At 38.2% G+C, this 22,051-nt stretch overlaps 1 protein-coding gene across 1 annotated transcript in view; it reads right to left on the reverse strand.

The window, feature by feature from the left end:
• Nucleotides 1–1,850: 1,850 nt before the first annotated feature.
• LOC126092474 (SUMO-activating enzyme subunit 1) overlaps nt 1,851–22,051 on the reverse strand; it is a 52,624-nt gene continuing 32,423 nt past the window's right edge. The window contains exons 3-6 of the mRNA XM_049908089.1: nt 16,334–16,593; nt 16,025–16,194; nt 14,374–14,518; nt 1,851–2,135 (exon numbers count right to left, since the gene is read on the reverse strand). Coding sequence (XP_049764046.1) covers nt 1,976–2,135; nt 14,374–14,518; nt 16,025–16,194; nt 16,334–16,593 — 735 coding nt within the window. The 3' untranslated portion in view covers nt 1,851–1,975. The remainder of the gene's footprint in view (nt 2,136–14,373; nt 14,519–16,024; nt 16,195–16,333; nt 16,594–22,051) is intronic.

Genomic DNA, 22,051 nt, shown 5'->3' on the forward strand with positions numbered 1-22,051 from the left:
CGTTATCACGAAGCAGTGGCACCATTCCACAGTGGTGGTTTTTGACAGACATCCTGCCCCATACACATTCTTACTCTTTGATGGATATCTACCAGTGTTTGTCCTTCAGCAGTCAAGAACAGAATAGCAGCACATTAGTCCTATTTGATCTCATTTGGTAATAACATCACCATAGTTCACATTTCCACATAATTACCACATGCACTCTGGAAAGACATGAATGCCACACTAATCTCTTGCCTACAAGTCGGTGCTTATACACCCACATGGGAGTCGCACGATGTTGTGTGTACACTACAGCACACCGTTAAATGGAAACTTTTTGATCGCCACTTAAAATAATACAATATGATTAAGTCAGGTGGCAGCACTCTGGAACACTGGTAACTGTGGTGGTACATAATAGTAACAAACCAGTTCTAAATATCTGAATATGATATGTGGTTTGCTTTTAATACGAAATGAAGCAAGGGAAAATTCGCATACAACAAATTCACCAGTGATTAACTCTGCTTGTTTTACAGAAGAGGAATAAAAAACAAATATTCACACTGACAGGAGAAACACGTTTTTTTTCAGACAGAAGCATATGAAGTGCCAATGCAATTTTCAAAATAAAATATATTCTAGGGGCAGGCATTTGTACAACTGCCACATCAATGTTAAAGTCACGCTCCTAATTATGTGCTAGGACTTTTTCATGCTGGTTGACAAATTAATCACACTACAGAAACGAGTAGGAAAACCCAAGGGCATATCAGAGCATACTGATGGAGCAGTTTTGTGGCTAAATAATTAACTAGATGCCAAAACAGTGAAAACCATCCACTTATTTACAATTCCATCAATATTCTGTCAGTTATAACCTCTTGCCACTCCTGAAAATTCCATCATTACCATCATCCAACACCATTTTGTGCTCTAGAAGGTCACTTTGTAGTAACCTCAAGTATACGAACAAACTCTGCAGGAACATGCTTCAATTGTTGTCACTGGGGAGTAATGTCAATAAACTTTTGTTAGCAATGATACATCACTTTTCACATTGGACACACTTCACATCAGAGAACCAATTCATTTCCGCAACAGAATCTCTCAGCAATTTGTAATGAAATAACTAAGAATATTTTCTCTGTCAATGAACAGTTCCACTCCTCCTCGAGTTTCTCACAATTCTGACTTACCCAGTAAACCCATTTTCTCTGAGAATTCCAATGCCATATGAGTTGCCACCCTGCTATAAATACTATTGAATCATGTATGGGGAAGAGATTGAACATAAATTTAACAAGATTGTTGACAAGAAAAAGTTAAAAATGAAACAAATCAAGCTTCGAGTTACAAGGCTATGGTACAATAGTTGACTTTTACTGTTATGGCTTCGGAACTCCATTTCCTTAAGTCCTTCATCATGCCTGTAATTATTAATACCAAAAGCAAACATGAGTGACAACTGTTACTGGTACGATTCATAATACTGTCCCTCAACTATTGCACCTCTTATTCATTCCCACCTCTCACAAAGGCAATAATTTTGTGTATGTCAGTCTCAATTAACTGACGAGATAAGCAACAACCTGAGCAATCTTGTGTGCCTTCGCTTGACCTACCAATGTAAGCACTTCAAGTGCGGCAAGTATCAGCTTAGTTTGGTCACACTTGTTGTTTGGTGATGTTTCTGTCCAAAACAGAGTTTCTGGCTTTTGCTATTAAAGGTGGTAGGGATTTGTAGCATCAAATGTGCATCTTAGGACTGTAATGTTACACTTAGAATTTGATATACCTTACAGCATCTGTGCTTTTATTGAGCAGTAGGAAAAACTTGAAATAATATGGCGAAAGAAACCACCTTACCAAATAAATGAAAAACATATATTAAATTAATTTATGAAAAATTTCACAATGGTCACTGAATTACATACAACACTGGAACAGTTGATGCGAATTACACAAAACACAAGAATTATGAACTAAATCAGTTGCCAAGACAAGCAACATATCCAAGATTGTTTAATGGATTGAAAAAGAACATGTTGTTATGTGGTTGTTCTTTTTGAGAAACTGTCTTTATAACTTCTTGAGCCATAACACCACCTACAATTGCACACACAGGGCTCACTTGTGAGAACAGGCATCTGGAAAATAAACACAATACGTATGTGAGTCATAGTTGAACAATATTCAAATGGAGTTGCAAACTAAGATCAGGAGCAAATAAAATTGACATAGAAATACAGTTTTCATTCTTCTAACTTTACACAAAGCAGATAAATATTATTTACATGCAGTCGAAACAAGATGTGCAGCGGATGATTCTAATAAACATTTGACATATATAAATCTTTGCCAATGGTAAGAATCAAAAACAGAGAAACTACAGTAGGATTGACGGCCGCTCGAGTTCCACACTCTGGACTTGTAGCATTGACACTTACGTGTGAGACACAAAACAGACAACAGATGTTACCTGAATAATTGAGAGCTTTGATGTTCCCTGAAAGCCATTTGTCTAGGGAACATCAGAGGCAGAAACAATGTATACAGGTGGTGTGTGCTTCAGCGTTGTCATGTACTTGGAGAGAGAACTGCTATAGTATGTATTTTCTTTCTTCTCAGAAAGCATCGTGTTCATGCCTTCATAACTTCTCTTACTACTGGGAAAATAACTCCCACAATGCTGAGATCTCACTACTGAGGCAAAGTCAGTAATGGCATATATGTTCAGTAGAGACTCAGTATCGAGGGTGGACATAAACTTATAATTGAGTTCTTCTATTAACCACCTAACCAATCCCTAGATGTAACAAACCTCAGAGAATCAATCAATTCACTAATACGTATGTTCACCAATCATACAACCATAAATAGAGGATACTTCAATCATCCAACAATTGAGAGGGTTAAGTACAGTGGTGGGCATGAGAGAAATTCTTCCAAACATTACTAAGTGCCTTCTCTGAAAACTACCTTGAAAAGATAGTTTGGAAGCCCACTCATGATGGAAATATATAGGATATAACAGCAACAAATAGATCTGACCCTCTTTGAGCATGCCCATATTGCAAATGGCATCAATGACCATGGGGCAGTTGTAGCAACAATGATTACTAAAGCACAAAGGACAAATAAATGAACTAGATTCAGTTAGCTAGATTCAGAAGCAGTCATGTCCTCTCTCAAAGAGAGGTTCAAGGCGAGAAGTTCTGGAAAGACCTTTGATGTGCAGCAACATACATGCTGCACATTTTCGTATTACGAAAGTATAAATTCGAATTGCACCAAACACAGTATGTTAGTTTCCAGAGCGTTGAAATTGAGATTGCGAAGTCCTTTAGTAAGCCAGTCGTATCTTGTGCCACATGATCTCAACAGCTGATGGCAGCAGGTATTCAGAGCATAGGACACATGTTATAGTCAGGCAATAGGAAGATCACTGTCGCGTAGCATGAACACATAAAGAGGAAAAGTTAATGGTTTACATTAATATATGTAGTATAGCTACATGAAAAGCTAAGCTTTCACATATAACACTGGTCTCGAAGATTAATAAGCTACAAGAGAAGCTAAGCTTTCACATGTAATATTGATCTTTCTTTGTGTGTGTTATACTTTATGATATATCACACAAATGTGCCAGTAAATTTAAAATAATGACATAAATGTCTGGTCTTCTGGGCTCGAAATTCTTGTAAGTGGCTGGTCCTCAGTGTTCAGTTTTCAATGGTCTGTGATTTAAGAAATTCATCCCACTTTATCACAAGTAACATAATTCATCTTGCATAAAAAGAAATTTACTTTGAAAGTAATGCTTCATAAACCACTGTTCGCAATACTATCCTGAGACTGTTAGAAATAGGTTCGATTTAGCATTTGGCAGAGAGTGCCAGAAAACAGGCATTATTGCGCATGTGCAGCTGCAGTGGTGTAGGAAGCTCACATGTTCATATGTATAATGCACTAAGAGAGCTTACATTACGCCATAAATGAAACAGGACATCAGAAGATACTCCAAGAGCACAGGAATTTCGTAAGTCATACTAAAATGCATAATTCGGCTTGAAGTGCACATTGTTTTTTTTCAAGATTCACAGTGAAGTAGGTCCATCTGATATTAAGTTTTTCAGTGTGGTTTTCTGAGTGTAAATTTCCTTGGAGTAAAAATACTGTACTACCTCACATTTGGTTCTTTATTATGGCATAATTTCATACATGGCAGAAGATGAAAACGTGCACTTGAAATTTAGCGAAAAGTTGGAACTAGCCAATACTGTGGAATGAAACACTTCGTTTCAAATAAATTGATTGCCTCAGCGGAAAGATTAATAAAGCCAAATTTCTTTAGCAAACTGACAAAATAACTTCATTGTTCTGCAAGGCAATTAATGCTTGATTGCTAATAACTTGGAAATAAAATAAAATAAGAAAACTGAAACTAAAAATATATTTTTGCCCTCCGTAATTATGTGAATGAGTTTTAATTGACTTGATAGCTACCAGCCACAGAAATCTGTTTTGTTTTCATTTGACGAGGGAGCTGTAAACAAAGAGGAAACAGGAAAATCACTTAACAAAAACACGGGTCCCCACTACAACTCGGACAACTCTGTGCATGTGCGAATCTAGCAGCTAGGGCATACGTTTTTCTCTCGTTAGCATCTGTCTGCTTGCTGCTACTGCTGATACAGCTAACAGCCACACTTCGAGTAGGGGGAAGCGAGAGAAGGTACTGCTCATATGCGAGTCAACTTCGCATGTGCATGAGCCCGCTGGCAACTGGTCAAACTAACCTAATGCAAACAGTTGTGATGTCACACTCACAGAAAGCAGTTTACTGTTACGAAGTATTACATAGTCTTCGCCCTAAGACCCTTGACATATTTTTGCTGTTTGCAGACGCTTGTGTGTGCATGGTGTTTTGTTACTGTAAATGGCGCATTTCCTTTGCCACTAAAGTCCCCCCCCCCCCCCCCCTCTCTTTTATATTTTATTGCTGCAATATCATTCTCCAGTATCGGGTACAGTAATATTCTTTGTTATAGAATCTATTCTTACCAGTCAAAATTACAAAAATTTAACTGAAAGCTAAAACAATGAAAAATTCCTGGGTCATATACACCCTGAACACAAAGCTTAGGACTACAAACAGAAGATGCTGAATGATGTACATTTGGCTGTCAAGAAGGCAATGTGAGAAGCGTCCAGTTACTAATGCAGCAGAATCTTATCGAAAGTTCACTCAAAAAACCCAAAGAAATTCTGATCATACGCAAAGGCTGTCAGTGGCTCCAAAGCTAGCATCTGTATACTCAAGGATGCTATAGGACCTGAAACTGAGGGTGGCAAAGCAAAAGCAGAAATACTTAACTCCATTTTCAAATGTTCCTGTACTAAGGAAGATAGAGAAGTACTGCCCAAGATTATCATAGCACTGAAACATGAACTGGGGTTGAGAAACATCTAAAAATCATTAAAATTTAACAAGACTCCAGGGCCTGATGGAATCCTTGTCAGTTTCTATATAGATTTTGCAGCTGAGTAGCTTTCATTTTAACTGCAGATTTGAACAAAAATCTCTGCCCAGTAATTGAAAGAAAGCACAGGCCACAACATTCTACAAGAAGGGCAGCAGCAATGAGCCACAAAACTACGCCCAATCTCTGGGGTATGTCAAACAGAATTATTGCTTCCATGCCAACCAGCACACATCCTGAACAGTCTGGAGACCAAGCCAAAGTATAGCTCAGACCACAATGCTGTGTTAAAAAGACTGTGCCCGAATATATCTCAGGCCACAATTTCCTTCACGTGTGAGCCACCTACTGCTCAAAAAGTGGACTCATTTCTGAGTGCCCCCATGAAGACATTTACTAAGCAAAATAGGGCCACTCAGGTCTCTAAAAACTTGTTTTATTTCATTCATAACAGGTTTAGGAAGAGAATGCTTGTGATGGTATATTTGACCACTTTCTTTTGCTTTTCGGTAACCACGCCAAGAATCTGCTCCTTTAGGGCAAAGTCCATTACCTGGGTGGCCATCTGTGGACAATTATGAAAGTAGGTGGCCCATACAGCTTTCTTCATTGCTGTAACATCTTTCAGAGGTGCAGGTCATCTAATGGCCAGTCCAAAATAACAATGAAGGAGGTCTATTTCAATTTCTGTCAATCTGCCTTGGTCAGACAGAGATTTTCCATCTGACAGCGATTTTCCTTTCATTTCTCTTTGTACCTTCCTCAATCTAGCACCAATCCTCTTTTGCACATGTCCACAACACTCCAGTTTTGTTACCAAGGTATCACCATAAAAATAGAACTCATTAATTTTACTGAAAGCATTAGAGTCTTCATTGCCTAGGTACTTCGTCTATTGAACTTTATAAACAGGCACCGACCTCTGAAATATTTTTAGAGCTCCGTCACACTACATACCTCCACAGTAATTCTTAGAACACTAATGTTTAATATGTCCTGCAGTGTTATCATGGCAGGTGTGGCAGTACTTAGATAAGCACACAATATCAACAACTTTTCCATTCTCCAGAGAAGTAGCACTTGCGACACCATTCAAAGAAACATGTCCTCAATGCTGCCATGTTTCATAGATGTTTTAGACACAACCGTGAAGGCACCTAAAAGTATTTTTATTTACTTGGTGAACCTACTGGGAGCAGGAGGAAAGTCCATCAAACTACAAAACGTTTGAACAGCCTTTTCCTATTGCAGGCATTGCATACATTAACTTCAAATTCACATCATATGACTAGTGCACAATGTTCGAAGTCATTTTTTGAGGTAGATTTATTGCAGGATCTACACAGAACTAATTTTGACACTAAACCCTTCCTGCTACTTTGTTGTTTTTTGCGGACAGCCTACACCATCAGTCGGCCGGTGTGATAGAGTGGTTCTAGGCGCTTCAGTCTGGAACCGCGCGACCGCTACGGTCGCATGTTCGAATCCTGCCTCTGGCATGGATGTGTGTGATGTCCTTAGGTTAGTTAGGTTTAAGTAGTTCTAAGTTCTAGGGGACTGATGACCTCAGATGTTAAGTCCCATAGTGCTCAGAGCCATTTGAACCTACACCATCACATTGTTTACATTTTGCCACTTCCTTTATCAAAGCAGATAAGATGCCCACATCAATAACAACAAATCCACTACAAACAGCGTCATTGTTAACACAAAAATTAGAATCACCAGGAGGTGTGGTATGTGGGAGTTTCTTTCCTGAAGAACTGATACATAGGTTACTTTCAACAGTATGGCTTACTTTGTTTGTGAACTGGTTAGCACGGAATTTCCTTTTATTGAATTTCTTGATGTGTGGCATAGTTCGTATTTATTGCACACTAAAGGATATGTACTTCCATAAATATATGTAGCACTTGGGTAGCAAACATTCAGTAACACGTGAACAAACTGCTTCAGCATAACAAAAGTAACTACTAGCAAAGATAACCGTTTACATACACTAGAAACCTCACCGTTACCAACATACACAGCGTATCATACATATAATCGCTGGAAACAGAAAGTTCACAGTTCTTTTCGAACTAATACTGGTTTCTGTAACAGAAATAAAGGGGGCGTGGCAGCACACACGACCGTAACTTTAAAATTTGGTACTCTATAATGTATATATCAATGTAATCAGGAAAGACTACAGAATTTAATGAAGTCATAAAACATTTTGATTTTTCCACCATTTATAAGTACTTTGTATCCTCAATGGCCTGAAAGACAATAGTAACCTCACAACTTTTGCAGATGATGCAGTTATTTATAACAAAGTACTGTGTGAAAGAAGCAGTACAAATATTCAGACAGACCTTGAAAAGATTTCAAAGGACTGGCAAAGTGTTTTAAATGTCCAGAAATATAAAATTGTGCTGTTCTCAAAATGCAGAAAAGTGAGCAGAACTGGAATCAGGCAATTCATACAAATACCTGGGTGGAACACTTTTCAGGAATGTGAAATGGAATGATCACATACACACAGCTGTGGGTACAGCAGGTGGCAGGTTTCAGTTCATTGTCAGGATACTGCTAAAAGACTGTTAGTTTGCAAAAGAGACTGTTTATAAATCACTTGTGCATTCCATCTTCCAATACTGCTCAAGTATGCGGGACCCACACCAAATAAGACTAATGTAATATTTAATGTATACTACGAAGGGTTGCAAAAATGGGCACAGCTTTGTTTATCTCACAGATGCCAATTACCCTTCAAAAGCTTGCTTACACTGTTTCAAGGTAAGTGAAGAATCTACACATATTTGCAAGCCTCCTAACTAAGTGCTAACAAGGGAACTGCAAAGAAATGATCACACAAATCGCTGTGCATACAGAAGCATTTAGGCACTCATTCTTCCAGCAATCCGTATGCAACTGGAACAGGGAAAACACTATCTTACAATGCTATGTACCCTCTGCCACGTGTTTCAAAGTGACTTGCAAAGTATAAATGTAGTTAATGGTGGGTGGGCTTAGTCTCTCATTATCAGGTGATCTACACAATCAGATGCCTTGGTTGGATCACAGAATATGCCAACTGGTAACTTTTACTGACGTTTAAGTTTTTAGGAGTTGCCACATGTTGTTATGTAACACTTTTTCAGAAATTTGAATGTTTGTTCAAACGAGATATAAGAAGATAGTATTTTACTGTCTCTGAAAACACTCCTTGGTGCAGGGATGTATTGAATTTAAGGATTGAGACCCCACTCATTTCATTACAGCAAACTTTTAATGGCTTGCTGGAGATACCATCAACTTCTGCAGAATTCTTTTTCTTCAAAGAATGAGTGGCATTTTTCAAATTTCTTTAATTGTTATGGGGATTACACTTATCTGACTGAAAGGTACGGTAAAGCCATGTTTCAATATACTTGTGGCATCACCTACTGAATCACTACAATTTATTTGAGCTGCGACAGTTACAAAATATTTGTTGAGAGACTAGGCTATTGCCTTGTTGTTAACTATTTTTAAATTGTGAATGTTAAGAATAAAAAATGCAATATCCAGGATGGAATATAACAATATTATGAAAAGGGAAGTTGCTATTCCTCATATAGCAGAGATGCTGAGTCACAGATAGGCACAACAAAAAGAGTGTCGCAAATAAGGCTTTCGGCCAGTAAGACCTTCGTCAAAAGTAGACCACACACACACACACACACACACACACACACACACACACACGTGCGAAAACACAAACGCAACTCACATGCATGACTGCAGTCTCAGGCAACTTAAGCCACAGTGATAGTACTTATCTGCGACTCAGCATCCCCGCTATATGGTGAGTAACAACTTTCCCTTTCATTATACTGTTAATGTTAAGAATAGTATTTCTGACACTTTTGGAGGGAAGAGCTTCTGTTTCTCTCTCTGTTACATTCCAAATTGTCTTTATTTTGTTGTCAGAGCTAATCGCATAATTTTTTTAATTTCCTGGTTACTTCGGGCAGGATTTTAGAATAAGTTGTATAGTATTTTATCTTATCACAATTACTTCAATTTTTTGGTATTACATGTGGCTCTCTCTGCCTCTGACAGGATGTTTTTGTTCCTTTATTGAGCCATAGCTTTTTAGTGACTGCTTGGTCTGAACACTGTCTTTTTTGGGAAAATACTTTCAAAAAATTATGCCATATCACTAGTAAACAAATTTTACTTTAAATTCACATCATTTCCAGATTGCCATGTCTCCAGTCAGCTTTCTCTAGGCATGGTTTTGAAAGCCTGAATTCCACCTTTATTATTGTCACTGCAGAGCATATATGCAGATAAGAAACTTGTGTTAAGTGATAATATATTCTCTTTCAGAGCTACAAAAACTGACCAACCATAAGGAAATAAAACCCAGCAAACAACAACATGTACAGAAACAATATAGTACAGTAGCTTCTGAAGCTCTGAAATCGAGATAGCGATACGCTCCATTAGCCAATCACAGCTCATGTCACAATCTCGCCAGCCAATGACAGCAGATATTCAGGGCATAGGATATGATGTAGTCAGCCTATAGCAACATCACTTTTAAATAGTGCAAATACACAAATATCAGATCCAAACCAGCCAGCGAAATAGAGAGGAAAAGTAGCAAATTGACCCATGGCACTTAATGCATATCCACTAAACAATAAGTCAAGGATGACAGTACCTCTAGAAGGCCGATATGAGGCACGCTGCCTGTCTCTATGGTCAAACGCACTGCAAAATACAAAGCTGTACGCCAAAGCTGAAATTAGACAAGGGCACCAACTACAGTATAGTACATGGACAGCACTGAATAAATTAATAACAGGAGTTGCAAAATGTAAAGTAAACATGGTTAAGTTGGGCTATTCTGAAGATGTCCAGAGTGAATGTGGAGGAACACTGACGACTGAACATTTGTTCACATGCCCATGAATGGTGTTTGCACAGTGGGAAGATTTACTTTTGTGCAATGATAAGGCCATTAAATCTGCAGAAATTTGGAAGAAGAGTATTTAGATTTTCTTACTCGGGCATGGAAAGTAAAATAAGTATGCAAGTACATAAATAGGAACAGTTTATGGCTTAAATTAATAAACAGACAGCACAATTGCAACAAAAACCTAAGCTTTCACATACAATACTGGTCATCAAATTCTCTCTCTCTCTCTCTCTCTCTCTCTCTCTCTCTCTCTCACACACACACACACACACACACACACACACACACACACAGGGCTTGGTTAGGCAGGATCCTAAGAACACAGCCTAAGTTGCAGCAGCTGAATATCTTGGACAAGCACAATTATAAATTTCACTGCTGTCCACCGAACATTTCGTGGGTTACCTGGCTAAATAAATGTTCCATTGAGCACTTCGAATTTCCCATAGTAAAGCCAATTATGTGCGAAATTGCTGAAGAACTCACATTGCACTTTTGTCTGAAGGTTAATTATACTTTTTGCTATTGTTCCTGCATAATCTGTGATCTGTGAAAGAACTAAAATAAGTATAGAAAACTAACCTTGAAGCTTGGACTCTTTTAGTGTGTGTTCCCTTAAAGGTATATGAAACACAAAGGTGTCAGTAAAATTTTAGATAATTGTACAAATGGCTGGTCCTCAAAGTGTTAAGTTTTGAATGAGCCTCAAGTGCCCTGTAATTTAAAAAACTGATCATACGTTCTCACAAGTAACATAATTCATCTTGCGAAAAAGGAAATTAACTTTGAAAATAATGCTTCTCAAATCACCATTCACAATATTTTCCTTTGACTTGTTAAAAATGTAAACAGTTGTGATGTCAGACTTATCAAGAGCAGTCAATTGTTACAAAGTATTGCACAGTCTTCGTCCTAAAGACTCTGATACATTTTGCTGTCGGCAGACATTTGTGTGCACTGCGTTTTGTTGTTGTAAATGACCCATTTTCTTTGCAACTAAAATTTTATTTTGGTGTTATTCTCTTGACTATGTTTTATTGCTGCAATATACGAGATGAAGTAGAATTCTTTGTTAAAGAATCATTTCTTATCAGCTGAAATTACAAAAATTTAACTGAAAAGTAAAACAATGAAAAATTCCCAGAATTCAAAAAAATTCATGGGTTTTTCCCATATTTCCCCCAGAAGAAAAAATTCCCAGATTCCCCGGGGTATATACACCCTGTACTGTTTTAAAAAAGATTTTAAAGATCTGGTTTAACATTGCACTAGGACGCAAAACTGCCCAAAGGATTACCTAACAATTTAAAGTATATTCATAGTTTTAGAGTCCACTCAACAGGGCAGAAAGAAATTAGAAAAAGTGTATGCATTAGAAGGTCATGAGGGAAGCACTACAAAAATAAACACTCTTTGCTTATTATTACAGCTGCCACTATAGTTTTCCCTAATTTTACAGACTGTGTTTGTGCCTTACCAAGCGCTTAAGAAATCTGCCAGTCAAGTATACAAATTATCTTCAAGTCAACACTGACGAGGATGTTCAATATGATCCCCTTCTTTAACACATCAAGATTATGATAGCTGCATTTGAACAATTAACAAAATATAACACACAAAGAAATTACAGACATTGGCTATGAGTGTGCATTGATTAAATAAATGGGGAAAATTGAAAATTTGTGCTGGACCAGGATTTGAACTGGGTCTTACACTTCTAGACAGATGAACTGATGACAGCGCCATCCGGTCACAGTGATCCTTGCAACTGCATAGACTACCATAGCAAGCCTCCCATCAAATTCTCAACTTATCCACACATTACTAATGTACTGCCATTTGCCCTCATTACTCGCAGCATTTTGTCTGAAAGAACAGACACCACATATATACAATTAAGGCGAAAACAGCCAATGATCTCTTCAGTGGGGATGCACACCAGCTCGAACTTTTAAGAAAATCACTGAAAAGCCACAAGTAATGAGAATAATGGCCAAGGGGCAGTACAGTAGTAGTGCATGGGTAAGTTGAGAATTTGGGTCTGACACCAGGTGTGTTAGGGTAGTCCATGCAGTTGTGACGATAATTGTGTCTGGGTGACACACTGGTCAGTGCTTCTGCTCAGTAAGCTGGAGACTCAGGTTCAAATTGCTGCTTGGCATAAGTTTTCAACTTTCCCCATTGATTTAATCAACACCCACTCACAGCCCGTCTGTAATTCTCAGTGTCTGCTGGTCCTTCAAAATACTCTCCACAACTGATACACCACTCCCAAAACAGTTTCCACTTCTGGAAGCAGCCTTGGTATGCCTCTTACTGGATTGCGTGAAGTGCCATCTGTGGATTTTCTTTTTCCTGTCTATCATTGCAAATCTTCTTCCTTTTAATGGAGTTTTCAACTTTAGAATCACAGGTGCCAGTTCTGAAGATATGGAGGATGAGACAGCACTGCATTTTTTGTGCAATAATCTCGCACAAAATAGGGATGAACGTGTGGGTGTGTTATTGTCATACAAGAGCCTGAAATATTTTGCCACATTTCAGGCCGTTTCCTTCTCACACTTCATTGCACCTGCCACAACATGTCCCGATAGTACCATCAATAAATTGTTTGTTCCTGTGGATAACCTTTCCCAACCCACTGTGAAAATTCAACCTCGGTCTCAACATTGTAACTGTAGACCCACATCTCATCACCAATTATGATTCTCTTAAGGAACATCTCATTCTCATTTGAGTGATCCAAAAGCTCTTCACACATTGCGAGACAAAGGTCTTTCTGGTCTTGACTCATGAGCCGTGAGATGAACTTGGCAGTGACACAATACACTCCAAGATGCTGTGTCAGGATTTCATTACATGATCCAACTGAAATGTTACATTCTTCTGCAATATCTTGGACAATCAGTCTTAGATTGGCACACATAGTTTTGTTGACATTCATGACATGAGCATCGTCTGTAGACGTTGAAGGGTGTACTGAACAAGAGTCATCTTTAGCTTGCATCCAGAAATTTTTAAACCGTGTGAACCATTTGTGCACTGTATCACTTGTTGTATCTCTGTAACGATTTTCTTGAGTTTCATGCAAAATTTAATGCAGATGCGTTGCTCCTCTAACTCACTCACTCAAAATTCGCAAACCGAACAAAACAACATTTTACTTAATACAGCACTGAACAATAACAGACATACAACAGTGAAACTTCTGGCAGTTACACATTACACACAGGTGTATGCAGGGATACCAACCACACGTCATTCTAACATACCATTGGTGTGAAATTGTGAAAGTTTTGGAAAATTTTGAACAGACCTAGAATAACATTCCATAGTCATCAATCCGGGGAAAAATATGAATACTCTGGATTAAGTAAACAGAGAATATGAAGGGTCAAAAAGCATAATGAAAACTGGAAACTATACATATTATTGCAGCAGAAGTATTTTGACACTCAAAACAGTGCAAAACAGAGCTTGCAAAATATATGCGAGGCAAAAAAGTTTAATCAGTACAATGGAAAACCAACCAAACTGGGACCCCCTTTTAAATGATCTCCAGATAGTAAAAATGGTACTTCAAAAAATACAAGAACCATGGCAAAAATATATATATGTATAACGAAGTATAAATGACCAGTTATCTGTAGGTGCTGTAACTGCTCATTTACACTTCATAGTTGTTACAGTGCATGCAGATAACTGTCCTTTGTACTTGATAATACGTATATATGTCTGATATAGTTCTCGTATTTTTGGACATATCATTTTGATGATGTGAAAATGGGTCCCAGCCCAAAACTAGTCATCAAGAAAATAAAAAAAAAGTGAAATTTGCAACTTTGACTAGTTTTCTGTCGAACTTATTAACAGAAGCTGCTGACCTACAATTATTCCAGCATGCTGGAAGTTCGTAAAAAAGTTTAACACTGAGAGAACTGATCATACCCAAACATTTTATCAGGGATCATATCATCACGAACGCCGAGCTTCTTCAGTTCTTCGGATGCTAATGACTTAAGTTCAGCAATTTCTTCCTCTCGTTTGCTGGGGTTCAATTCACGTCCTTTTTCATCACAGAACTTCATTAACACTGGAAAAATGAAATAACAGCTTTAACAATTCTCAATCAAGACAACAAAGTGTCGCACAATTTTAAGCATAAAGAACTAATATCTTAACCTAATCTGACGTTTTTACATGGTGAATTGAGTTTTGAGTATGGTGGGTAACAATGAAGGTCCAGGAAAGTACACTTACACCCCCCTCTTCAGTCAAACAGAGGCCTGTGAGATAACACAAACTGGTGGAAGTGATTGGCAGTGGGGGGAGGGGGGGGAGATAGAGCGATTGCAAAGACGGTGAGTAGAGAGAGTGGATGGGTGAGGGTGGAGATGTGGTGGTAGAGTGCAATAGTGGAAGTGAAGGAAAGAAGCAAAAACCAGAACTGCATGTAGTGAGCACAGAATATCACAAAGGGTTGTTCAAATTAGATTGCTTCATCTCCGAGAGTCACAATTTCAAATCAAGACAGTATGCACATTTATTTTGAGTAATTTCATATCCATTACAGCAACTATAATTTTGATTTACCATTTGTGTCAATGTTTATCTAATTTTTGCTGGTTTGTCATGGTAAAAAAGTCTTGACCAAAGTATTAAAAAGATTAATTTCATTAGAAGAGTAACTGATACCCAGATAGAAAATCAACCGTCCAACTATCATAGCCTTTTAGGTAAATACTTTATACTGAAGACAGAGCAAACTTTCTGTTCAATATTTACCTGCAAGAACTGCAGATACCACACTAGTGCAACTTTTGTCATCATAACAAGTTTGTAGCATATCTACAGTTTCTAACATATCTTCATCAGTTACAGGGAAACCATAACAGGTAACCAAACAAAATTTTGGTCAAAATTCATTCAACAAAAAAAATGCTACGTCAAATTCAGCTTCAGTCAGGGACAATGGTCATTATGATGCCAGCAGTAGTGTTACCTCCAATAAGCTACATGCAGGCTGAATCCTTTTTAGTACCTTCAAATTCTCTCTGCGCCCCCCCCCCCCCCCAAAAAAAAATAATCATTTTATCTAATCTATCACTTCTTTTTTTCCCAAGTATCTCAGCAACATGAAATATTATACAAAATTCCAGCAATTGTATTGTGTATTGTAAAGATCACTTTTACTGGTTGCTTCACCTACACGCGAAACAAATTTCTGCTAAAAAAAGTGGCCACAGGCTTTATAGTGTAAGTTTTATTTTAATGAATGAAGTAGAATTGAGTGTTAACTGCACAATCAATTTTCATTTTTTAGACATCTATTATGCAAATAAAGGCCAGAAGTGTCCACTATAACTAGTTCAGTTTGTGTGAATGAGCACGTATATGTGAAAATTCCATATTTAGGGATGTAAAGCACAAAATTATTTTTCATACAGGCTTTGGCTGACAAACTCTATGCTGTGCCCATTACTCAAGACATATATCATTATGAAATCCAAATTAAAGTGAAGTTGTGTTTTAGTTATGACCACTATTAAACCACATACTTTAATGCAGAAAGAGAGCAGAATTAAACGTAAGTACATACCTTTCATAAGAAAGTAACAACAATCCATCTTAGAAAGCTTGTTAGAATATTGCTCAGAACGCCAATCAACTTCCAGAGCATCCCGAAATGGAACAAATTCTGCTGTATTTTTCACTGTTAATTTAGTTTGTTCGCCTTTCTTTTTCTCTGCAGAATGCTGAATTACATCTCTGAGGGAAAAGAAACAAAAATTTTCATAAATATTAATTTACAATAATACACAGATCTCTTACTACTTTACTAACTGCTTTTGCTGACTGAAATGATTATAACTTGGATCAAACAGCACTTCATCACTTTACTACTTACTCTGCATACTCATGGAGCAGCAAATCGGCAAATGTGAATCCAAAGCAACCCCAGACTCCACCACAGAGGAACTTGACTCCAGCTAAACGACAGGCGGCATTAATTCTCAGTGCCTCAGACCATGGTCGGAGATCTGTTGCTACGACAACATCGAACTGTGTGAAGTATGCATCCTGCTTAGCTGAAACAGCTTCTGTGTCTGCTATGACTTCCACCATTGGATTCAAACCTTTTACTCGTGTCAGTGAAGACTCTGCTCTCTGAGGATAAAGAAAGACGGTAGCTAGTATTACAGGTTTCTTTGGTGGTCCACCATGTACAGAAGATCATCTTAGCAAAAGATCAAAATTTGTAGAAGTGAGAGTGAATGTGATCAGAAGGAAGGTCAAATTCCGTTTGCTCATCACTCATTAGTTTGTCAACTTTTAGAATGATATTCCCATTTCAGTTTCAGACCAATTTGCCAGCTTACACCTTTCGATCCACTTGCACCTCTCATTTCCATCTTTTATACATAAATTTCATTGTCATGTCCATCATATTGCTCAGATTTATCTATGACCTGCCTGCATATTGTTATTTGAACTTTGGCTGTTAATTTCTTCCGTTTCTTTCAACTATCAGAAGAAAATGAAGATCAAAGTCAGTTTCTCAATTGTGTGCCTGTTAGGCTTGCTAAAAAGTTGCGGTGTGCTAATTAATCATTAAGTTTTCCTCTGCCCCTAACAACATTAACATCAATTTTTGATGTTTTCAGTACTTCTGTTGTACCAAAGGTACAGTAGCACAACTTTTAACAATCTTCAATCTACATCGTATCAAACTGAGGAAAAAATATTTTTCATATACTTACTTCCATTTTCTGAAACATATAAACACAACTCTTCATAATGAGCGGTCACTTACTCAGACAGAAAATCAAAATAGAAAAGACCTAAAAAGCAGTAACAAATTAACCAGGTGATACAATGTATGCAGCTGTGAAATGTCCTCAGGCCCTCATCAGTCAGAGGTAGAGGTACAGGTAGAGATTGAACTGATGCTAAGAACAAAGCGCGAGTCACCAGTCGCTTCTAAGTCACTCAGTCAGCAAAAGCATTGCTCACAAAAAGGCGCGAGGCTGGACTATCTGCAAGCTTCACACATAATATGACCTCATTCACAAATAATAACTGTACGTCTATGAAGTGATCATTCTTCAGTTAAATCTATATCCTAGGTTACAACAAGGATGCAATACACACTTTCCTTTTTAAATTTTAACTTTAGCAACAAGTTAAATAATACTCCTTACAGAAAAATGAATCTCATTCTTGCAACTATTCCAATAAATAATTGTCTGTAAGCACTGCAAATTTAGTGATGTTCAACACATCACTGCCAAAGAGTATCAATTAATTTCTTAGTCTTGTGAATAACTGAGTGTCATAGCGCATCAACGTTGGCAAATTTGGCATGACTGCCATTGCTCTGGCAACTACACTAAAATGTTACATGCAATTTGTATTAGCTTGAAATAACACAGACATCAAACCTAACCAAACAAGTTCAGAGCAAACAGTCATGGTTTTGTTAAATTTACCAGAGTGTCACAGAAAGATGTGTAATATGTTGCAAAAGTTGTTTACAGAAGTCACAACGGCTGCTTCTCAGGAAATAATCCGGGAATGTACAACACCTTAACAGATAGTGACCAACGCTCAAACAGGAATTGTGAAAGTAGATTTGACCAATAACAGCTCACACAGCGGCATATCAGAAGTCATTCTACCCATGTTCTATCCACAAATAGGACTGGTGCAACTTTTACTGACAGGATAATATGTGCCCTCTATCACTGACCTCACCAGGAATCAGGCGTGCCCCCCCCCCCCCCCCCAACCCTCACACACACACACACACACACACACACACACAAATTTTAAGTGCAAATTTCCACATAGCTACAGGAAGTCTGCAAAACTGGAAACTATCCTGAGTGGGCAGACAGATGCCACTAATGTGAAGTATTGATTTATCACAATGAGTATACATAAAATATAATGAAATCATAAGCAACTAGTTGCCCAAAATTAAATTTCTTGACTTGTTTCAGGCAATTAGTGCCCTTCTTTAGAAGGTTATGCCTATCACATTATTTGCGATAGGCACTGTTGTTCGCAAAAATTGTAACTTCTTTAGTGACAATACTCAGTAAATGTCTGAAACAAGCCACAAAAAATTACTATCAATAAATCCCACTATTTCTCATCTGGGACAAAAATGTCTAATGCGAGAAAACAACAGACTCTGCAAGACTTCCTGCTCAGGCATAAATGAAATGAATAAATTATTTAAAAGAACTTATATAGTTAGAATGCCCTAGTAGCATCAGTCAAATTGACTATATGATGTATGGTAAGAGCAACGGAATATTACGTCTTGCAAGGGAAGGCAAAGCCACATTAATTTGAAAAATGTAACCCGCTCATGAAGAATTTATTCATAACAGTATTATATGGCACTCTTTTTAACACTGCTGCGTCTTTGAATCCCAGAATAGCCAGTAACAACTGAAGACTTTGACAAGGCCACATTTTACAAGACCAATGTGTAATATCTCATCAAACAGCATGGAAACGTTGTGAACACAGTCAGTGTCATAACGCGAAACCTAATGAGAATTATGAACACGCTGAAAATGCAGTGTGGAGCTTAAGATCATTCTAACAGGCACAACCACATCTGGACATCAAAGAGAAATGATAAAACTGAGAGCACATTAACAACTGTGCCTCCTACAACATGCTGGAATATAAGGCAGTAGAACCAAACTTGCAGTCAAGTTACATTTTGTATGAACCTCACCAAATATGTGCGTGTCATTTTCAGTATCAACAATAAAAATTTAACCGTAAAAGAGCACCACCACAATTTATGAGAAAGCCTCTTCCATGTCAGCAGCATGAAATCATTTTCATGAGTTGAAATGACAAAGGCTATCTCCCAAAGATGAACTATGTGCTGAACATCTAGTAACAGTTGTAGTGGTAGAAAATTACACAAGAAAAATTATTGCAGATGATACACATATCAAGTTATTGACAACATCTGGTAATTACCCAAATAGCGGACCAACTGTAGCACACACGAAAATGTTTATAGAAAATTGTATTTTACAATGTGTCAAATTGACTGTCGGTGGGCTTAAACCAAGAAATTTGTCTCAAGTAGTCCTAAAAATTAAGCACTGCAGCAACTGTGGAAATGTGACAAAGTTAGGAGACTAGATGCGATATGAACCCTAATCACCTGTATCTGTCTGCCATGTTTTGTCTACCCAACAAAGCTCCATCCACTACCCAAAAAGAAATGACAGTTGTGATAAAAAAGGTCACTTTGTTCTTGGCAAAGACCAGATTTCCGATTAAGGATCCATTGGATGGACAATGCAACATGTGTAATTGTTATTCCCTGTTGTTCTTTGGGATGTCCAGACTCAAAGAAAAGGCACTTACTTTTGCACAAATCAGTGACAAAGTAAAAGCTCACAAAGGATTAAAAATGTTGACATTTTGAACATGGAATATATATGGCACCTGCCTCATTTACCTGACATGAAGCCGGATTTCAGGGCAGCACTTTCCTTTTAATAAAGATGCTGAGCAACTGACATGAATTTAGCAAATCACTAATTGTAGATTGCCAACTCTTGTGGCGGGTTTCAATGAATGAGGAGAGATGTAAATTTTAATCCGGGTGTTTGGATAAAAATATAATGTACATATTTTATAATTTATCAGTCAAATTCAATTCAGGTAAAAACATATGGGTTCTCATTACAGAAATTAAGAAGTAGCACTATGTGAACAGAGTACAATGAAGAAACCCAATGAACAAATTTATCACTTGCCTATAGCCTCCTAGAATTTCCTTAAGCCTACAGATGTAAAAACTGTGCTAAATTAGAAATGAGAACTTGTCACCGAGGATGATTATTTGTTGAAGAAGCTTTTAAGAAATTCTCACTGTGTCCAATGTGAGGCATCTTCAGACTAGAGGTAGAATAATCGTACATTCAATTTATCTCATCACTCTGTGCATTTCATGTAAACACTCTTCATAATTCATCTTGACAAGCCAGATATTTGAGTTGGGCTGTTAAGAGAGTTCTACAATTTTATTTTATTTCAATTTCAAAGGTTCTGCACACTGCCACGCACCTCATTAGCGCTAACTATTCTGTCCAAAACTAAACTCTGAAAATGTTGACATTTTGAACACGGAATATGTATGTCGCCTGCCTCGTTTTCCTGACATGACACCGGATTTGAAGGCAGCACTTTCCTTTTAATAAATATGTTGAGCAACTGACATCAATTTAGCAAATCACTAATTGTAGATTGACAACTCTTGTGGTGGGTTTCAATGAATGAGGAGAGATGTAAGTTTTAATAAGATGTGTTTGGATAAAAATATAATGTAGAAATCTGAAAGCATTTAATAAATAAATAAAAATAACAGTGTTCTTATGAACAAACTTTAAAATAACTGAGGCATTTGCTAAGACCTACAATTAGAAGGGACCTGAGAAAAGCTGCAAAAACATGTGCAGACACTAAGTGCTGTGCAGTATCACAGTACTTCAGCTACACTGCAACACAGTCGAGTCCAATAAGTTACTGCACCAGCAGAAGTATATTTCTGATAAGCAAGACTGGACATTATACATCACTCGTAAATAACAACATGCTTAGCAGCTGGTCTGTGGGAGGTTCTGCAGAAAACTTGCAGTGCCAGTGTCACTACCCATGGGAGCAGCAACACCACCAAGACAGCACAGCACTACAATCATTGGATTATTTCTCTAAGACAGTAATGTGTCCGCCTTGGAACAAAACAAGTAACCTCCCGTGAAATGAATATTTAAGTGGCTGCACAGCAAGTAGCGAGCCAATTTCAGTGCAGAGCCAGTCCCAGATACACTTTACTCCAACAAAGTCGGTGAGCAGCTGTGCGATCACCAGCGTTATGACATCGCTCTCATCGTCCCGTCATGCCTCGTCGGACTCAATTGCTGCATGAACAGATAGTCTTCTGGCTATACTTTGGCTCCAAGTGATGGTGGTGGTGGTTGTTGGGATGTTTAAGGGGGACTAAACAGCAAAGGTCATCAGTCCCCCATTCCAAAATCAGGCGAGCCGAAAATCTACGGAGCAGGTAAAAACCAAAGGGGGAGGAGACGTCCCCCCAGGCGCTAAAAGAACACTAATGGAGCAACAAACATTACAGACAAGAACAGCAACAGACACAAGGACAAAAGACACAGAAAGGGAAAGGTGCAGGATCTCCCTAAATCGAACCATAAAACGGACTACCACGGATAAAATTTAAAACGTCATCAGCCATGGAGGCATCGTCGGATAAAACCAAAGCCAAAGTGCTCGGGAGATTAAAAGATTGCCGGAGTGTGCGCAGTCGAGGACACTCCAGCAAAATGTGGCCGACCGTCAGCCGGGACCCACACTGACACAGGGGGGGATCCCCCTGACGCAAGAGATGGCCATGCGTCAGGTACGTATGGCCGATGCGCAGCCGACACAGGACCACCGAGTCCCTGCGAGAAGCCCGCAGGGAGGAACGCCACACAGCGGTCGTCTCCTTGACAGCCCGCAGTTTATTCGGGGCTGTCATGCCACGCCACTCAGCAGCCCACATCCCAAGCACCTTACGGCGCAA

The sequence above is a fragment of the Schistocerca cancellata genome, chromosome 7, assembly GCF_023864275.1.
Source record: "Schistocerca cancellata isolate TAMUIC-IGC-003103 chromosome 7, iqSchCanc2.1, whole genome shotgun sequence".
In the NCBI taxonomy this organism is placed as follows: domain Eukaryota; kingdom Metazoa; phylum Arthropoda; class Insecta; order Orthoptera; family Acrididae; genus Schistocerca; species Schistocerca cancellata.